Source organism: Oncorhynchus gorbuscha, linkage group LG16, assembly GCF_021184085.1.
Source record: "Oncorhynchus gorbuscha isolate QuinsamMale2020 ecotype Even-year linkage group LG16, OgorEven_v1.0, whole genome shotgun sequence".
Taxonomy (NCBI): Eukaryota; Metazoa; Chordata; class Actinopteri; order Salmoniformes; family Salmonidae; genus Oncorhynchus; species Oncorhynchus gorbuscha.
The window spans coordinates 52,465,288-52,480,674 of record NC_060188.1 but is presented as its reverse complement, the minus strand read 5'-3'; the positions used below and the strand labels follow the sequence as shown (position 1 = coordinate 52,480,674).

The 15,387-nt window shown below is 42.5% G+C and overlaps 1 protein-coding gene across 2 annotated transcripts in view; it reads right to left on the bottom strand.

Annotated features, from left to right (window-relative positions):
- LOC123999479 (teneurin-2-like) overlaps nucleotides 1–15,387 on the bottom strand; it is a 162,088-nt gene that overhangs the window by 123,961 nt on the left and 22,740 nt on the right. The window contains exon 1 of one of the 2 annotated variants that reach the window (XM_046305322.1): nucleotides 596–741. The exons of the other annotated variant lie outside the window; for it this stretch is intronic. Within the exon in view, the coding sequence (XP_046161278.1) occupies nucleotides 596–656 (61 nt within the window). The 5' untranslated portion in view covers nucleotides 657–741. Of the gene's footprint in view, nucleotides 1–595; nucleotides 742–15,387 lie in introns of those variants that run through there. 2 annotated transcript variants of the gene reach the window in all.

Sequence of the window (15,387 nt, the reverse complement as noted above, 5' to 3'; positions counted from 1 at the left end):
TAACACGACAATACACATATTACAACCATTAATGGTATCTCAAAAACCAATACAATGATGCCAAAACACTTCAACATGTAGTCATAGGCCTACTGCTTTATATAGGAATTATAATCACAGGCTTACAAATAATGTATTAAAATGAGTTTACCATCAACAGAATAAGATATTTCTTAATATATGCATTCGGCATGGGTGCAACTAATCACAACACATGAAGAGGCATAGGTCTTCCTCAAGCGTTCCGTCTGTCATTCGATTATGTGAAGATGATGCACATCTCCGTTGATATTTCAGACAGCTAAAAATAGGCGGAAAGGCGACTCATAATAGACTAATGAGATTAACGGTTCTGTAGCAAACATACAGAGAGATTTTGATGCATGTTATAGCAAGTTATTGTCCAGGTTAATTTCTAATTTCTCAATTACTCCATCTCTATTGAGACTACGGTCTATGGTTTGACTCAAATAACAACCCTTACAAGTTTAACAGTTCTGTTGTCTGTTGTCAATCTAACAGGTACACTCACGCAGTGACCGCACGCACTTCCTGCCTATGAAAGAAAGCGTGCAAGTTAAAAGGGTATCCTTACCTGGGTCTTGTAACAGCCCTTTCGTTCTGTGCATGCCAGACTGGTGCGTCGCTCCCCGCATATCTCCGCACAAACGCGGACACTCTCTCCGCGCTTTGAACTCAATTCTGCAGCAAAGTCTCAAAGCAACGCGGGTCCGCAATGTTCAATAATACTTCTAAATCAAAAGGTGTTGGCACTAGGCGCGGACAATTTCAGTTTGTGGTAAAGTTTATTGGAATATTGTGTTGCATCTCACTCACCCTTACACAACATGTAGTACGAGTTTGCGAAGTAAATGAGTGGAGAAAAATATATCTGGGAGTGAGAGGAATAGAACGGGGAAAAGGGCTGGGCGCTTTTCAAAGAAAGAGCTGCTCTGAAGTGAGGGAGCATGGAGCTTGCTGCCTCATCGCTGTTCTGCACAAAGAAGAAGCTACCAGCAGAGAACAGAGGGGGGTGGAATGTGGTAAAGCATGTTCTCTAGGAATAAGGAGATGTGGAGAGTGAGAGGGAGTGGGGAAGAGAGGAAGCAGGAGAGAGAGGACAATTTGATTTTGAAGATTGTGAGTCAGAAAATGTATTATAAACAACGTAGAGGAGATTGTAATGATTGTAAATAGGCTACATTAATTTTCAATCAGGAATCCCAGTGGTATTTATTCCCACAAATGAATGTGTCATTGAAATAACAGAGTATGCTTAATACAAATGTCAATGTGGGGTCACCACACTATTGTATCTGAAACGTTACTATCCTAACATCACTATTCTATGCTTTGAGCAGGCTATGCCTGAAGAGTAGCCTAGGCCAAGGTCTCATCACCTCAGCTATGACAGTAGCCAGTGCTGGAGCAAGCTGTGTCCTGTCAACAGCCGATGCTCCTGTGAAGTTTCATGCTGCCACCCGTTCCAAAACTCAGTGGAGAACTGGGTTCCAGGAGGACATGCTGGCTTCGTGCCCTCCATCGTCTTCCACCTGGGTGACTTCCTGGTTCAACAGGGCTGCAGAGCTGGGACCCAGGCTGCTCAAAGATCAAAGGATACTGATCCATAGCTGCAGTTCTGGTTGAGTAGGAGTGTGAGAAAAAACTCCTGTTGTCTTTAGTCTAAATTTAAATGCCCAATCTGGAGTGTTGGACACAACAGCACAGAGTCAACCAAACTCTGTTCTATATGCAGGTTGGCATTTATGGTCATGAATCTTGCCCTGGAGGCAGCTCTGCAGAGTGGTCACTAGCTGGCACACTAGCTGGTTTTAAAACTAACCCTAACCACATTGCTAACATAATGTCTCACCTTACCTTAAATGAAGACAAAAAAGCTTATTTTTGTTTTCAGGAATTTGTATGACATAGTCCATTTTGACTTTGCAGCTGGCCCACCTAGTGGGAATCGCTCAGTTTTGCCCCCAGGGCAATATTCATGACAATAAACGTCAACCTGCTTTCTATATTTATAATACTGGTCTGGATGGATTAGTCATCTTCTAACAGCATGGTGAGTTGGCCTATTTTAGGTCACATGGAATGCTTATGATACCTGATTCATATATTTTAAAGAGAGCTGGTAAACTAGTGGTATGTCATTTTTCTATGGATCATACAATCTTGTGAAGGCAAGGCTTCTACTATGCCACGTCAGTTAAAATCAGTCAGCTTGGCGCTATGGTAACACATCTAGAAAGTAGTACAACTTGACAACTGTCCACCTGTGCTTTGATATCCCAGTCATTTTAATGAGATCAAATATTATTCTAAGCCGCGAGAACATAAGATATCACAGGAAGAGAATCAAGTTATTCATATTCACATGTTTGTTACAAGTGTAAATTTGATCTTCACAGGCTCTGCAATTTCATTCGTCCCGACCTGTAAATATGCATACTCGTACTGCGTTATTCCAACGCCACCACTGAGTTCCGTCTCCAGCAGAACTTTGATCAGGTAGACATAACCGGAAATCACTAGACAGACACTAAAATACCCACCACAAGCAAATGCCTGAAGTATGAGAATCAATATTTTATGGAAATGGCAATTTAGCTTATTTCAAATGTTTGGGCTCACATTATTTTGCGGCAACCGCCATCGTTAAATTATGCCTGTGTGTGTATGGAAGCAGAGGGCCCGTGTAACAGGAGGGGAGGGAGAGGGGAATTGAGCTCTGATTGAGCCTGGCCGTTTGTCTTCCTGTCAGAGATTAAGCAAAGATTGGTTAACCTTTACAGGAAACTAAAAGGAAAATAGACAGGCAGAGAACAAGGAGGGAAAAAACACCTGACAGGTGGAAATAAAAGCCAAGCAAGAGGAGTAAATGTGACTGGTAGGGGTAAATACAGTAAGGCTCATCTCCTCTACTGTGTGATGGACTTCTGTTGGGCCTCAGCTGTTTCATCATGGGCCCATTGGGTCCTCATTTACAGCCGTCCCTGAGGACACTACACAATACTGCACTATACACACACACAATATATCAGAGAGTAGGCCTGCTATTACTGTTGATTTGGAGGAAATATATCTGAGAGCCAGGCATGTTTTTCATACCTTCAACCTATCTGAGCCATACTGCAGTTTATCATCTAATCTTGGGTATATTGTGAAAATTGGTTTGTGGAAAACTAAGTAATATCAGTAGTGTACAAATATCAGACATTCACAAATATCTATAAAGCCAATCATAACATAATCATGCCCATGTTGTAGTGTTTCACATACTGTATAAGTAATGGCCTCAGCTACAGTATCATTTATCTGAATTAACAGAGACCCTCCTGTGTTGACAGTGGATGGCAACGATTAAAGTGACTGGATGTTCAGCACCAAAGACATTCAAATAGAGGAGAAATTGAATTTAGTGAGGCCTACTATGTACTGCTGGAGTTATCAAGACGATATGGTAAGGGACACATTTTCTGTCCATCAAAAAAAGCCCTCACAATGTGCAATCCCGTGTGTGCCCCTGCATGGATAAGAGCAAAGGTACCATAGCCGCTTCACCACAATATTCCAATTGCATTTTACAGCGATTAAAAGAGCACAGGGGAGAGCAAAATGTCCATGTTAACATTCATTGCTAACTCAAAGTGAACACAAATCTAAATGCTTTAACTTACTGTCCTTCATTGTATGTGTCAGGATGCCTCGTAGCCTCGTATTACCAGACGGATGAAAGGTGAATTGATATCCCAGTATCTGCTGGAACGCAGATTGAACCAGGTTTTCTGGCATTTTGCTTGTGCTTAGCTTTATTCTAAAAAAAACTTCCTAGTCCTTGCCGATAACAAGCATACCCATAACATGATACTGTCACCACGATCAAAGGGATATTCAATGTCTGCTTTTTAACTGTTTACCCATCTACCAATAGGTGCCCTTCTTAGCGAGGCATTGGAAAACCTCCCTGGTCTTTGTGGTTGAATCTGACCTTACGGATAATTGTATATGTTGGGTACCTAGATGAGGAAGTCATAAAAAAAACGCTGTGCCGGTTTACAAGGTATTTGAGGTAGATACGTATGTGGGTTCTTACACTGATTTGATGTCTGTTGAGAAGAGTAAATTGGTCCAAAAGAAAAAGTGTTTTCACCTAACTTAGTGACAGGGTGCCAAATAAACTAACAGGGTTGACCGTAACAGGGTTGACTGTAACAGTGTTGAACATTTCATTTCAAAACTCTGCCATAAATCCCCTCTTGACAGGGGGAATGGAAGCTTGTTGTGTGCAATAGGGAGGGCAATTGAATCACAAAAAAATGTAATTGCAAAAACATTTCTAGGCTGTCTATCTATAGGTAACAGGGTTGACGTGTTTTGCTCAACCCACTCAGTTTTCCCTCACAAAACACAAGAAAGTGGCCAAAAATAGTCAAACTAGCTCATCTGCATTTTACACTATGATATGAGTATTAGACGTTCAATGTTTCTTTTGAAAAAAAAAGCAATAGTTTCACTATATTAAAATGAGAGAATGAGGGACAGTCTAATAATAATAATCTTCAGAAATGACTATGTGTAACAGTATAATTTTAAACCGTCCCCTCGCCCATACCCGGGCGCGAACCAGGGACCCTCTGCACACATCGACATTACCCATCGCTCCACAAAAGCCGCGGCCCTTGCAGAGCCCTTGTTGACCCGGATTACTGGTTGCTGCGGAAAAAGGAGGAAGGTCAAAAGGGGGGTGAGTGTAACGGATGTGAAACGGCTAGCTTAGTTAGCGGTGTGCGCTAAATAGCGTTTCAATCGGTTACGTCACTTGCTCTGAGACCTTGAAGTAGTAGTTCCCCTTGCTCTGCAAGGGCCGTGGCTTTTGTGGAGCGATGGGTAACGATGCTTTGAGGGTGACTGTTGTCGATGTGTGCAGAGGGTCCCTGGTTCGCGCCCGGGTATGGGCGAGGGGACGGACGTAAAGTTATTCTGTTACATATGTCAAAGAAACAAAATAACTAGGGCTTTACATTGATGGTGAAACCTGGTGTAATAGGATTCACCTTCATTCCACATTGTCCTTTTCCGTGATTGATGCCTCATCTGAGGTTGTAACGGGCTTTCTTGTATGCATTCATGTCTGTCCCGTTCCTTGTAACATGTTGACTACACCAGCCACATGCGTGTCCACGTCTGCCCTTGCGCGCATGTTGATTTTGTCCATCCACACCAGACGTGATCATGACACACAGATTAAAATATCAAAACCAACCGACTATTTTCATTTGGGCGCCTGTTAAAACACTAAACATTCATGGACATTTAGCTAGCTTGCTATTGCTAGCTAATTTGTACTGGGAGATGATCATTGGGTTGTTAGTTTGATTACTCCTGAGGTGCTGACCTGTTGCACCCTCTACAACCACTGTGATTATTATTATTTGACCCGGCTGGTCATCTATGAACATTTGAACATCTTGGCCATGTTCTGTTATAACACCTAGCACCGCTAGAAGAGGACTGGCCACCCCTCATAGCCTCGTTCCTCTCTAGGTTTCTTCCTAGGTTCCTGCCTTTCTAGGGAGTTTTTCCAAGCCACAGTGCTTCTACATCTGCATTGCTTGCTGTTTGGGGTTTTAGTCTGGGTTTCTGAATAGCACTTTCTGACATCAGCTGATGTAAAAAATGGCTTTATAAATACATTTGATAGATTTGATTGAGTTTACTGCAATGCATATGGTACTTGTTTTTGCTGGATCTTTGTAGAATTTTGACTCGGAGTCATACAAAACCTGGTGTTTCTCAACTCCGACTATTAACACTAGAAAAGCTGAGCATCTAGCAATACCCTTCTGAGACAATTCATTCTAACAGTCTAATAAATACATTTCATATATGTATTCTATTGCAAAAAAAGTATAATTTGTTGTTTATGAAGGTTTTAGGTAGGCCTACCATTAGAATTCGAAAAAACAAAATATTTTCATTAGTTTGTTAGTGTAGGCTAAATGTAAAAATGAGAAAAACCCAAAACATAACAACTCAAGTGTTATACACCATCACAAATACATAATTTATCATTTCATTTAGGCAAACATGAATAAAAAATGAATGAATTGTATTTCAAAATAATAGAATATCATATTTTAAGTTGAATTATGTTACTAGTCTGTGCATAGCCGCAAATGCTCAAATGTAGAACATATTGAATAGCGGCTGTAATATTCTACAAAATATATATATTTCTAAATAGAGCCCATGCCTTAATTACATTTGATTAATTTAGCAGACATTCTTGTCCAGAGCGACTTACAGTTGTGAGTGCATACGTTTTAATACTTTTTTTATACTTTAAAAATAACATAACAATAATGAGGCTATATACAAAGGGTACTGGTACAGAGTCAATGTGCGGGGGTACATGTTAGTTGAGGTCATTTGTAAAGTGACTATGCGTAAATAATAAACAGCGAGTAGCAGCAGTGTAAAAACAAATGGGGGTGGGGGCGGCCTAGCACCTGGGGGCGGCCCGTCAGAAACTTCAGGATCCAGTTGCAGAGGGAGGTGTTAATTCACAGGGTCCTTAGCTTAGTGATGAGCATTGTGGGCACTATAGTGTTGAACGCTGAGCTGTAGTCAATGAACAGCATTATCACATTTTGTCCAGGTGGAAAAGGGCAGTGTGGAGTGCGATTCAGATTGCGTCATCTGTGGATCTGTTGGAGCGGTATGGAATTAGAGTGGGTCTAGGGTTTCAGGCATGATGTTATTGATGTGAGCCATGACCAGCCTTCAAAGCACTTCATGATTACTGAGTGCTATGGGGCGGTATTTATTTAGGCAGGTTACCTTCGCTTTCTTGGGCACTGGGACTATGGTGGTCTGTTTGAAACATGTAGGTATTACAGACTCGATCAGGGAGAGGTTGAAAATGTCAGTGAAGACACTTGCCAGTTGGTCCGCGCATGCTTTGAGTATACATCCTGGTAATTGGTCTGGCTCCACGGATTTGTGAATGTTGACCTGTTTAAAGGTCTTGCTCACATCGGCTACGGAGAGGGTGATCACACAGTCGCCTGGAACAGCTGTTGCTCTCATGCATGCTTTAGTGTTGCTTGACTCAAAGCAAGCATAAAAGGCATTTATCTAATCTGGTAAACTCGCGTCACTTGGTAGTTCATGGCTGTGTTTACCTTTGTAGTCCATAATATTATTCAAGCTCTGAGACTCCAAGTGCCCTGCCACGTGCCTTTTACTGAGGAGTGGCTTCCGTCTGGTCATTCTACCATAAAGGCCTGTGGTAAATTCAATTGATTGGAGATGATTTGGAAAGGCACACACCTGTCTATATAAGGTCCCACAGTGCATGTCAGAGCTAAAACCAAGCCATGAGGTCATAGGAATTGTCTCTAGAGCTCCCAGACAGGATGGTGTCGAGGCACAGTTCTGGGGAAGGTTACCAAAACATTTCTGCAGCATTGAAGGTCCTCAAGAACACAGTGGCCTCCATAATTTTTAAATGGAAATTTTTTGGAACTACCAAGACTCTTCCTAGAGCTGGCCGCCCGGCCAAACTGAGCAATTGGGGGAGAAGGGCATTGGTCAAGGAGGTGACCAAGAACTCGATGGTCACTCTGACACAGCTCCAGAGGTCCTCTGAATTCCGCTGTGGAACCTTCCAGAAGGACTACCATCTCTGCAGCACTCCACCAATCAGGCCTTTATGTTAGACTGGCTGGACGGAAGCCGCTCCTCAGTAAAAGGCACAGCCAGATCGGAGTTTGACAAAAGGCACCTAAAGGACTCTCAGACCATGACAGACAAGAATTGCTGGTCTGATGAAACCTAGATTGAACTCTTTGGCCTTAATTCCAAGTGTCACATTTGGAGAAAACTAAGCACTGCTCATCACCTGGCCAATAACATCTTCACGCTGAAGTATGGTGGTGGCAACATCAGGCTGTGGGGATGTTTTTCAGCTGCAGGGACTGGGTGACTAGTCAGGATCAAATGTCAAAATGAAAAGAGCAAAGTACAGAGAGATCCTTGATGAAAACCTGCTCCAGAGTGCTCAGGACCTCAGACTGGGGCGAAAGTTTACCTTCCAACAGGACAATGTGCCTAAGCACACAGCCAATAGAATGCAGGAGTGGCTTCGGGACAAGTCTTTGAATGTCCTTGAGTGGCCCAGCCAGAGCCAGGACTTGAACCCGATCGAACATCTCTGGAGAGACCTGAAAATAGCTGACCAGTGACGCTCCCCATCCAACCTGACAGGTGTGCTAAGCTTGTAGCGTATTACACAAGAAGACTTGAGGCTGTAATCGCTGCCAAAGGTGCTTCAACAAAGTAAAGAGTCTGAATACTTATGTAAATGTGTTATTTCAATAAAGTTTTATACATTTGCAAAAATTTATCAAAACCTGTTTTTGCTTTGTCATCATAGAGAATTGTGTGTAGATTGATGACGAAAAAAACGAACAATTTAACACATTTTAGAGTAAAGTTGTAATGTAACAAAATTTGGAAAAAGACAAGGGGTCTGAATACTTTCTGAATGCACTCCATATATACACTACATGGCTGAACGTATGCTGACACCCCCTCAAATTAGTAGATTGGTATATTTAATTCACACCCATTGCTGATAAAATAAAGCACACAGCCATGCAATCTGCATAGACAAACATTGGCAGTAGAAGGAATGGCCTTCCTGAAAAGCTCAGTGACTTTCAACTGGGCACCGTCATAGGATGCCACCTTTCCAATAAGTTAGTTTGTCAAATTTCTGCCCTGCTAGCCTTGTCCCAGTCAAGTGCTTTTACTGTGAAGAGGAAACGTCTAAGAGCAACAACGGCTCAGCGGAGAAGTGGTAGGCCACACAACCTCACAGAACAGTACTGGAGAGTGCTGAATCACGTAACGCGTAAAAATGGTCTGTCCTCAGTTGCAATACTCACTACTGAGTTCTAAATTTCTTCTGGAAGTAATGTCAGCACAATAAATGTTCGTCAGGAGATTCATGAAATGGGTTTCCATGGCCCAGCAGCCACACACAAGCCTAAGATCACCATGCGTAATGCCAAATGTCGGCTTGAGTTGTGTAAAGCTCGCCGCCATTGGACTCTGGAGCAGTGGAAATGCATTCTGTGGAGTGATGAATCACGCTTCATCATCTGGCAGTCCAACTGATGCCAGGAGAAAGCTACCTTCCCTAAATGCATAGTGCCAACTGTAAAGTTTGGTGGAATAGGAATAATGGTCTGGGGCTGTTTTTCATTGTTTGGACTAGGCCCCTTAGTTCCAGTGAAGGGAAATCTTAACGCTACAGCTTACAATGACACAAAGCGAGGTCCATACAGAAATGGTTTGTCGAGATCGGTGTCGAAGAGTATGACTGGCCTGCACAGAGCCCTGACCTCAACCCCATCAAACAACTTTGGGATGAATTGAAACGCTGACTGCGAGCCAGGCCTAATCGTCCAACATCAGTGCCCGACCTCACTAATGCTCTTGTGCCTTAATGGAAGAATGTCCACCCAGCAATGTTCCAACATCTAGTGGAAAGGCTTCCCCAGAAGAGTGGAGTCTGTTATAGCAGTAAAGTGTGGACCAACTCCATATAAATGCTGATGATTTTGGAATGAGATGTTCGACGAACAGGTGTCAACATTCTTCTGGCCATACACTGACCAAAAATATGAATGCAACATGTAAAGTTTTGGTCCCATGTTTCATGAGCTGAAATAAAAGATCCCAGAAATGTCCCATACACACAATATTTCTCTCAAATTGTGAAATTTGTTTAAATCCTGTTAGTGAGGATTTTTCCTTTGCCAAGATAATCCATCCCCCTGACAGGTGTGACATATCAAGAAGCTGATTATACAGCTTAATCAGTACACAGGTACACCTTGTGCTGGGAACAATAAAAGGCCACTGTAAAATGTGCAGTTTTATCACACAACACAATGCCACAGATGTCTCATGTTTTGATGGAGTGAGCAATTGGCATGCTGACTGCAGGAATTTCCACCAGAGCTGTTGCCAGAGAAAGTAATGTTAATTTCTCTACCATAAGCCACCTCCGTCAATGCTGGGAGAGTAAGAAAAAATCAAATCGGGAGCACCGAGAGCAAGCTTGTGCCAATTATATCAGTGATAAACTCAGTGCTCCACCCCTCCCACCCCCCGCCCCCACTCCCATACCTCATAAAGCTAGGCATGCAAATGGAAATTAACATACATCTAGATGCCAGTTCACTCGCCCCTAGCGCTGCCTCATTTTGCATTCATCTAATTAAACTTAAAACTTAACAGACACCCCCCGTTTGGCCTACTAAGTAGCCACGGGCTGTCTGTAGAACTGCATGAACAATCACTACTCTTGGCCATGTCCTGCTACCACACCACAAGCCACCCTCTTAACTCTCTGAGCACACATTAAATTCCTTTCTGAGAAGCCAAAGTAAAGTTTGTAGTATTGAGTTGAATAATGTTAAGTTAGATGTACTACATTTTCAGCTCCATAGTTCTGAATAATCTGGTGCAATTAAAAAAAGGTTCTAGATAACAATAATGTACCATATACTGTTTTTCCACAACAGTAAACATAGTTTAATTACGCATAATGTGAGGATATATTAGTATAGTAATTCAAACTTTGATTGTATTTAAGGCAGCAGAATTCATTTTATAATAACAGATCCTTGATTTTGCACTAGAGCTAATAGGTGGAATCAGATATGGTTATATCCATGAAGGGAACAAGGGAACTGGTTTTAATCAAACACTCTCCTTTGAGTAAAGACGAAATAGTGTTACTTCATGGTATCATCATTTATTCCCTCATTTATCATTTACTCCATTCATATCCATCATTCATCTTTTCATGTTAATTGATTCTCGTGCGGGACCGCAGACCATTAAAAAGAACAGTAACACCAAGGTTAAGAGGCTTAACCTCCGACCACTTCTCCTACCCTATTTTCACTGAACAAGTATTAGATTCCTCTCACCGCCACAAATAAGACTGTATCACAATGTAGAAGGTTCTGTTATGAACGGTCATACATCCAGTATAGCACTGAATGTCTTTATATGGCACCTGCCCTTCAGTCAACCTCAGACCAATGTGGGGTCATCACACAGCTCCCTATATAATAGCTACCATGGTCATTATGAGCTTCAGGCTAACACAGAGCGACACAGGAACCATGTGACTCATCGGCTTTCCCATTCCTTCCACATGTTTTCTGTTTGAGGGGAGCCTCAGCCTTCACACAGTAGCATAGCTCCCAGCATCTTTGTCACATCACGCTGCCACTGAACCCCCCCCCCCCCCCCCCCCAACTCTTTCCCAAGAGTGATTAATCTTCTAACACTAATTAGATACTTGCTAATTAGCATCTGACATATGAGGGGAGGAAGGGAAACATTTGCATGACGATATGGTTGACTGTACCAGCCCAGACCCTGCCAAAGTGCTGTCACAGCTCCGAAAGATTTGGAGCTCTGGAACAGTAAATCCCAAATCAGAACTCTGATACAAAGCCTGTTAGCTACATCTTCTCTGTGATGGGAAGTCATTATACAGTGCATGAACACAGAACAAGAGGTCTTATTTTTCATTTATCCCTTTCTATTCAGAAAAAGTGTACATATAAGAAACCTTAAACAGATACACACAAAACACATGGTGTGTAGCAGAAATAACATGAGACAGCAAATCAAATTTTATTGGTCACATACACATGGTTAGCAGATGTTATTGCGAGTGTAGCGAAATGCTTGTTCTTCTAGTTCCGACAGTGCAGCAAAGTCAACAAGTAATCTAACAATTCCACAACAACTACCTAATACACACACATCTAAGTACAGGGATGGAATAAGAATATGTACATATAAATATATGGATGAGCAATGACTGAGCGACATAGGCAAGATGCAATAGATGGTATAAATTACAGTATATACATATAGGATGAGTAATGAAAGATATGTAAACAACAGTGACTAGTGATCCAGTTGTTAGAGTAGCCAATGATTTCAAGTCTGTATGTAGGCAGCAGCCTCTCTGTGTTAGATGACTGTTAAACAATCTGATGACCCTGAGATAGAAGCTGTTTTTCAGTCTCTCGGTCCCACCTGTACTGACCTCGCATTCTGGATGGTAGCAGGGTGAACAGGCAGTGGCTCGGGTGGTTGTTGTCCTTGATGACATTTTTGGCCTTCCTGTGATATCGAGTGCTGTAGGTGTCCCAGAGGGCAGATAGTTTGCCCCAGGGAATGCGTAGTACAGACCGCACCACCCTCTGGAGAGCCCTGCAGTTGTGGGCGGTGCAGTTGCCGTACGGTCATCTCCTTTGTTTTGTTGACGTTGAGTGAGAGGTTGTTTTCCTGACACCACACTCCGAGTGCCCTCACCTCCTACCTATAGGCTGTCTCGTGTTGTTGGCGATCAAGCCTACTACTGTTGTGTCGTCTGCAAACTTGATGATCAAGATGGAGGCATGCATGGCCACTCAGTCATGGGTGAGCAGAGAGTACAGGAGGGGGCTGAGCACACACCCTTGTGGGGCCCCAGTGTTGAGGATCAGCGAAGTGGAGATGCCTGTTTCCTACCTTCATCACCTGGGTGTGGCCCATTAGGAAGTCCAGGACCAAATTGCACAGGGCGTGGGTTGAGACCCAGGGCCTCAAGCTTAATAATGAGCTTGGAGGGTACTATTGCGTTGAATGCTGAGCTGTAGCCAATGAACAGCATTCTGTTCATTTAGGGGTTTTGGGGAATATATGAATGTAATAGTGCATAAAGTGTATAATCTACAGCATAAATTGTATAATCTAACCCCTCTCACCCTTTTGAAGGCCTTCGGATCAATCTCCCCCAACCCATATATATATATATATATATATATATATATATATATATATATATATATATATATATATATATATATAACCTGTATGTTTGAACGTGGTACCTTCAGGCGTTTGGAAATTGCTCCCAAGGATGAACCAGACTTGTGGAGGCCTACAATTGTTTTGAAATACATCCACAGGTACACCTCCAACTCAAATATGTTAATTATTTTTTTTCACCTTTATTTAACCAGGTAAGCTAGTTGAGAACAAGTTCTCATTTACAACTGTGACCTGGCCAAGATAAAGCAAAGCATTGCGACAGAAACAACAACAAAGAGTTACTTGGACTAAACAAGCGTAGAGTCAATAACACAATATAAAAAAGTCTATATACAGTGTGTGCAAATGGCATGAGAAGGTATGGCAATAAATAGGCCATAGTAGCAAAGTAATTACAATTTAGCAGATTAACACTGGAGTGATAGATGAGCAGATGATGATGAGCAGATGATGGTGTGTAAGTAGTGATACTGGTGTGCAAAAGAGCAGCACAGTAAATAAAATAAAAATATGGGGATGAGGTAGGTAGATTGGGTGGGCTATTTACAGATGGACTATGTACAGTTGCAGCGATCGGTTAGCTGCTCAGATAGCTGATGTTTAAAGTTAGTGAGGGAAATGTAAGTCTCCAGCTTCAGCAATTTTTGCAATTCGTTCCAGTCACTGGCAGCAGAGAACTGGAAGGAAAGGCGGCCAAATGAGGTATTGGCTTTAGGGATGATCAGTGAGATACACCTGCTGGACCGCGTGCTACGGGTGGGTGTTGTCGTGACCAGTGAGCTGAGATAAGGCGGCAGACTTGTAGATGACCTGGAGCCAGTAGGTTTGGCGACGAATATGTAGCGAGGGCCAGCCGACTACAGCATACAGGTGGTGGGTGGTATAAGGCGCTTTGGTAACAAAACGGATGGCACTGTGATAGACTGCATCCAATTTGCTGAGTAGAGTATGTGGAGTAGGGTCTCCACAGTAAACTAAAACAATGATAAACAATGATAATTATCCTAAACCACAGTATACAAGGAATATTGACATTCGTGAGAGACATAAAGTGAGGCATAATGCAATCACAGGTGTTGATTGGGAGAGCTAGCTTAGTCAACAACGGGTTAGACAACAACAGCTAATCAGCTAAGTCAACAACAACAGGTAAAATGGCAATGAATGGGCAGAGGGTCGGTTAACTACACAAAGGGCCTGAGTTCGGGGCTAGGGCCGACAGATAAACAAAAGTAAACAAAGTGGAGTACCGTGACAAATTAACAGTCCAGCAGGCATCAGCTATGTAGCCAAGTAATCATAGGGTCCAGTGTACAGCAATAGATGAAACAGGGAAGCTGCTAGGTAGTCGTTACTACACTAGCACGCGGGAGACACAGTGTTTAAAGTTAGCAGTCAGGGGTAAGTAGAAGCGTCTGCTCCGTCATCCGGCAAAGGCTGGTTGAAGGCACCGCTGATGGAATTATGTCTGCGGACCAGTCGTGGTGGTACGGCGGGGTGCTGTGTCGACGAAGGGACCAGGCCAGATGGCGAAAGAGATATTGTAGTTGTGGGAATTTTGTTTGCAAGCCGGGAGATGCGCCTGGCTCAGGGCTAGCTTTGGGGCTGGGTCAATCAGTTGAAGATAGCTTGCTGTGATGATCAATTGTCTATGGTTTACAGCGGGGATCTGGCGTTGTAGTGGAGAAAACCAGTCAGAGGCTGGCAGGTATTATCAAGGCTAAATAAAACGGCTGGTGCCGGAGCAGAGGGTAAAGGCTGCTAGCAGTGGCTAACAATGACAAAGTAGTAACTTAGCTAATTAGCCTGCTACCTTCTGATTAAAGTTTTGGCTATAGGGTCTAAAAAAATTGTAGATCCGTGTCACATTGAGTGAGGCGTGTTACCGGAAGGTATATTTAATTTAAAAAATGGAAAAAGAGATAAATAAAAAGAGAAAAATAAATCGGAATATATACAAAAAATACAAAAAAACAGAAAGCAAACAAGAGGACAACAAACCACGTCTGCACTGCTACGCCATCTTGGTTCTAACATATCAACATTTATTCACATACACTTTTTACTTAAACTTACTTTGTTGTTGCCAACAACAATGACTTTACCCAGTATGGTGAGTAATGACGGTGATACTGCACAGTGCTTTTTCCTCACTCGCACACTGCCACACACCTTGTAACAACTGAGAGTGAGAACAAAGCAGTCAGTGGGGGAAGTGACTAACGTTTCAAAATAAGTCCCTCAATAAATCAGGTGACTTGTTTTAAAAAATGTAATTCTCAAAGATTTTGTATTTTTTTGTTTGTTATTGGGGGTAAGGGAACAACAACATTTTACCTGCTTCTGACATTGAGGGGGGCATGTACACCCTGTCCCCTCCCCCTTACAGAATGACAATGATAGGACGACTCTTCTTTGTTTTACATTGCAACAAGCAGGAAATTAATATGATTGCAT